Source organism: Leptonychotes weddellii, chromosome 1 (assembly GCF_054177405.1).
Source record: "Leptonychotes weddellii isolate Sample4059 chromosome 1, ASM5417740v2, whole genome shotgun sequence".
Classification (NCBI taxonomy): Eukaryota; Metazoa; Chordata; class Mammalia; order Carnivora; family Phocidae; genus Leptonychotes; species Leptonychotes weddellii.
Window position 1 is genome coordinate 13,288,514 of NC_138369.1, and position 2,807 is coordinate 13,291,320.

At 45.7% G+C, this 2,807-nt stretch overlaps 1 protein-coding gene across 2 annotated transcripts in view; it reads left to right on the top strand.

The window, feature by feature from the left end:
• Nucleotides 1-2,585, top strand: part of FAM240A (family with sequence similarity 240 member A) — a 16,040-nt gene extending 13,455 nt beyond the window's left edge. For both annotated transcript variants that reach the window (XM_081803004.1, XM_081802999.1), the window contains one exon: nucleotides 1,854-2,585. In XM_081803004.1, coding sequence (XP_081659130.1) covers nucleotides 1,854-1,986 — 133 coding nt within the window. In that variant the 3' untranslated portion in view covers nucleotides 1,987-2,585. The remainder of the gene's footprint in view (nucleotides 1-1,853) is intronic.
• Nucleotides 2,586-2,807: the final 222 nt, after the last annotated feature.

Here is a 2,807-nt window from a genome sequence, read left to right on the forward strand (position 1 = left end):
TGTTGCTGGTCTTTTGGGCTGCCATCTGGAGACGAACTGCCTCACCTTGTGATAGTGACCAATGTTTTACGGTTCATTGTTTTGTTTCAGGATGTTTTGCAAAAGTCACTCCTGCAGAGGCTGCTGGACAGGATGCTGTCGTGGTCTTGTCAAAGCTGCAAAACAGGACGCTAGGGCAGTTTTGTCTGAGCTGTCCCAGCTTTTTTTTTTGCTTTCTTGTTGGGGAGCCTGGCCCTGACTCCTTAAGTGTCCAATTAACTCCAAACACTTTTAATTTTAACCTATTGCCAGCTTCATATCAAAAGTGATTTTCCGGGCGCCTGGGTGGCTCAGTTGGTTAAGCGACTGCCCTCGGCTCAGGTCATGATCCTGGAGTCCCTGGATCGAGTCCCGCATCGGGCTCCTTGCTCGGCAGGGAGTCTGCCTCTCCCTCTGACCCTCTCCCCTCTCATGTGCTCTCTTTCTCATTCTCTCTCTCTCAAATAAATAAATAAATAAAATCTTTAAAAAAAAAAGTGATTTTCCTGCAGGTGACATCTATTTCAATACTGGTTTTTATTCAATTTGATGATCCTGCATTTTAATTGGGTGGCTCATTAATGCTAACTGGTGCGATTGGGTTTAAATCTGCCATCTTGCTATTTGTCTCCTGGTCTCTCATCTGTTCTTCATTCCTTTCTTTTTCTGCCTTCTTTGGGGTTAATTAAATATTTGTCATGATTTCATGTCATCTCCTCTGTTGGCTTTTCCAGGATATCTCTTGGTGTTATTTTAGGGGTTGCTTTAGGATCTCTGTCACGATGTGCCTTCTAGTGCCACATGGTCCCCTGTAGGGCATGAGAGGCTTCCAGTGGTGGAACCCCACTGCTCCCCCTTTGGCCTTTCTGCTTCCAGACATGTCATAAACCCCACACAGCATCATTAACAGGTTTGCTTTCAGACACTGATTACCTTTTAAGGAGAGTCAAGTTGTGAGGGAAAATTACTAATATACCCACGCAGTCGCCTTTTCAGGGGCCCTTCCCTCCATCATGCAGATCTCGATTTCCATCTGGTGTCATTATCCCTCCACTTGACGGATTTCCTTTAACTTGTCCTGTAGGGACAGGCTGTTGGTGACAAATTCTTTCAGTTTTTGTATGACTGGGGGCATCTTTATTTCACCTCTGTTTTTGAAAGATAGCTTGGCCAAGTAAACAATTCTAGATGGACAGAGGTTCCCCCCCACCCTGTACTTTTTTTTTAAGGTTTTTTTTCTTCACTTTATTATTATTTTTTTAAGATTTTATTTATTTGCGAGAGAGAGAATGAGAGACAGAGAGCATGAGAGGGAGGAGGGTCAGAGGGAGAAGCAGACTCCCCGCTGAGCAGGGAGCCCGATGTGGGCCTTGATCCCGGGACTCCAGGATCATGACCTGAGCCGAAGGCAGTCGCTTAACCAACTGAGCCACCCAGGCACCCTTTTTTCTTCACTTTTAAGTAAGTTCTACACCCAACTTGGGGCTCGAACCCACAACCCCGAGATCAAGAGTTAGTTGCGTGCTCCACCACTGAGCCAGCCAGGCGCCCTTCTCCGCATACTTTAAAGACACTGCTCTCTCAAAGGAAAAGTTTGAAGGAGTAAGACTAGAATAGGCTGAACAGAAGTGGGAGCTAAATATATACCTATAAAATATAAAATATGCATATATTTACATTTCTAGTCCTCTGCATACCTTTTAAAAACTGAATGCGCACACACATACACACACACACAGACAGACACCTTCAGGGGTGAAAAAACCAAGGAAGCATCCCCAAACCAACCAGCATGGACATGGTTGCCCTGCTCACTGTTTGGTTTCTACTTTCAGGCTCAGAGAGGAATGGAGGCAGAGACTGGACGCAAAGCTGAGGCTGCAGAACAATCCAGATGAGACCGAAAAGCGGGCAAATGTGGGCCGGGAGCTTCTTGCTTCGCTGACACAAGACGATTCAAAGCACTGAAGTGGCTCTACCAGGAGAAGTTATTGCAAATGCCCGAGTCCTTGAGCTAGGCTAGAGAGGTGTCACACTCCCCCCAACCTGTGACAGATCTACCTGCACGTCCTCGCCGGCGCCAAGTAGGAATGATCAGCCAAGTCAGCCCATTCCACATGGGGCCAGGATATTAGCCCAAGTGTCTCTAAAGATGAGATTATTTAATACCAGAACCCCATGCAGCATACTTTATTTCCATATAATTACCTCCTAATTTTAAAATCTACATATTTTAAATTCTAAGCACACGCCGGGGGTGGGGGGCTGATCTTCATGGTCACACTTTAAACATTGCCCACCAGTGTCTTCCCACATCTCTCCTAGAAACAGTTTCACATGATCCTTTCTCTTATTTTCCTTTTATGAGAAGAGAAATGCACCCATCTACAGAAATAGCTGTATTGTAAATAGTCGTAAAAATAAGGTTTTGCCAAGAAATTGATCTAATGTTATTTCTCCTTCATGTGAATTTAATTGGCTTCCTCAAAGCATGGTTGCCTGGAACCGTTCGATCAGATCAGGATAATTTTAATAAAGCTCGGTTGCCTGGTCACCACGGACGTGCACGCTATGTGTTTCGTGGCTTTATTTTATATCCCCACACGCTTGCACTGGCCAGCTGTCTGTCAGCTCAGCTAAAGTGTATCTGGCCACCCCAACAAAGTGTTTGCCATCTACGTTCTGGACTTTGAAATGTCACGGTCACTCCCCAGCCGTCTCTCGGGTCCCCAGTAGAGGGTTGCTACTTCCCAAAGCACGAACTGAAACTGGGCCTTGGCAACAGTTTC